The sequence below is a fragment of the Trichosurus vulpecula genome, chromosome 2 (genome assembly GCF_011100635.1).
Source record: "Trichosurus vulpecula isolate mTriVul1 chromosome 2, mTriVul1.pri, whole genome shotgun sequence".
In the NCBI taxonomy this organism is placed as follows: domain Eukaryota; kingdom Metazoa; phylum Chordata; class Mammalia; order Diprotodontia; family Phalangeridae; genus Trichosurus; species Trichosurus vulpecula.
In genome coordinates, this window is record NC_050574.1 from 83,327,011 (window position 1) to 83,329,271 (window position 2,261).

Sequence of the window (2,261 nt, forward strand, 5' to 3'; positions counted from 1 at the left end):
GAAGGCATAGAGGAAGAAAGGGTGTCTCATTTTCAGGACAAATATTCTGGAAATGGAACTATTCTCAGGCACCACCAAGAGTAGGCTACTTCCAGGGATGCTGGATTTATACAGAAGTGCAAACCCTTCCCCAAAGAACAATGACCAATGAAGACCCAGAGGAGGCTCCATCCACCCAATTCCTAATTTCCAAAATAATTTGGATGTCACTAAATTGAGTTCCCAGATAAAATAATTATACAATTAATTTGCTTGTCTATTATGGGTAAAATAGATGAGTCAATGAAGAGTGAGGCTTTTTTAGGCAAAGAGCCTCCAGAAGAGAGAAACTGAGACAAAGCCAGGACTTTTCCACAGAATGAGAAGATATGTTCCCAGTGCAAGGAGACTCAGTGTGTTCTGACTTCATTTTTTTCCTAAAAGGAACAGAAGCAGCAGAGGTTGAAGCCCTTACATAAATTTTCCTTTGGACTGACATCATAGGAAGGATATTGCCATACTGTGGGATAATATCTTATGCAGTTGATGATCTCATATCTTTCTGAAAGAGACAATGTGGAATAGGGGAAAGGACTCCAATGAGTCACAAACAGGAGACATGTGTTCAAGTCTCAGCTGTACCATTAACTAGAAGATATCCTTGGCCATACCATCAACATTCTCAATCCTTAAATACCTTAAGCATTTTGATTTTTATCTGTAAAATTGGTATGATAATCCCTGTTCTGATTTCCTTACAGACTTGTTGTATAGATCACATGACATGACAGATGTGAAATTTTTTTTATTCTAAAGTGCTATCTACATCTATATAAGGGCTTATATTCCCTTTGTTTGGCATTTTAAAGGGAACTATTCATATGCTTTGAGAAGAGGCATCTTTTTTCTGAAGAAAGAATCTAATGACACAGTTCCGAATCTGCTTAGTCTTTACCCCATAGACGATAGGGTTCATGGTGGGAGGCAGCAGCAGATAGAGATTGGCCATAATGATGTGAATATGAGAAGGTATGGTGTGGCCTCCAAAGCGGTGGGTGAAGAAAGTGAAGAAAGCTGGAACATAAGTGATGACAATGGCACAGAGGTGAGCTGTGCATGTCCCAAAGGCCTTCTGCCGAGCATCTGCAGATTTCAGGCTGACCACTGCCTTGAGTATCATGGTGTAGGAGACAGTGATGCAGAGAATGTCAAAGCCCCCAATGAGCAGGGCAACCATCAAACCATACACAGCATTGACCTTTACATTGCCACAAGACACTTTGGCCACAGACATGTGGTCACAGTAGGTGTGGGGGATAAGGTTCCCTCGGCAGTAGGGCAGCCTCTTGGTGAGGAAAGTAAAGGGAATTACCAACATCACACCCCGCAGGAAGGTAAGGAGCCCAGCCTTGGTGATGATGGGGTTGGTGAGAATGGTACCATAGCGCAGGGGGAAGCAGATGGCCACGTAGCGATCCAGGGCCATGAGCATGAGCATCCCAGACTCCATCCCTGTGAAGGTGTGTACAAAGAACATTTGAACCAGGCAGGCATTGAAATTAATCTCCTTGAAGTTGAACCAAAAGATGAAGAGTGTGTTGGGCAATGTGCTTGTACACATAAGCACATCTGTGAAGGACAGCAGAGCCAGGAAGATGTACATGGGCCGATGCAGAGCATCCTCAGAGTAGATGAGATAGATGAGGCCAAAGTTCCCTGTGAGGGCGATGATATACATGGTGCAGAATGGCAGGGAGATCCACACATGCACTGCTTCCAGCCCTGGGATGCCATTGAGGATGAACGAGCCTGGGGTCAAGGTGCTGATATTTGGAACTGACATGCTTGTACCTGGAAGGTCATGGCATGGCCCAAAAAAGAATGGTCTCTATAAACAGAAAGAAAATAGGAAAGTAAAGATTCCTGATAACCATGCAACTACTTCTGCATAACCATCATTTCTTTTACTTTTTTGTGCATAACCATTTATTTATGCATGTAGGATAATATGACCCACTATCCCATCTGCCTGAAATGTTCTTCTTCCTTTCCTTTACTTAGAAAACTTGCCTGTTTTCAGATCTCAGTTTAATCATCAAATCTTTCAAGAGGACTTTTATAGTTCCCCCTATTGTTAGCTGTCCCCTCATAATGATGCATTTGTTTTGTATATATCCCATATTTATTTATCTGTGAACATATATTTCCCCTAATATGCTTTGTAATCCTATGTATGGCACTTATCATCTATATACCTAAGCTTCCTCATCTATAAAATTAGG

The 2,261-nt window shown here is 42.1% G+C and overlaps 1 protein-coding gene across 1 annotated transcript; it reads right to left on the reverse strand.

Annotated features, from left to right (window-relative positions):
- Nucleotides 1-856: 856 nt before the first annotated feature.
- On the reverse strand, nucleotides 857-1,822 carry LOC118839251 (olfactory receptor 52N1-like). Its single transcript, XM_036746706.1, has one exon. The coding sequence runs from the start codon at nucleotides 1,820-1,822 to the stop codon at nucleotides 857-859; it is 966 nt and encodes a 321-aa protein (XP_036602601.1).
- Between the last annotated feature and the right edge of the window lie 439 nt (nucleotides 1,823-2,261).

Coding starts and splice junctions, on each gene's coding strand:
- LOC118839251 (XM_036746706.1), bottom strand. CDS start 1,822: ATGTCAGTTCCAAATATCAGCACCTTGACCCCAGGCTCGTTCATCCTC.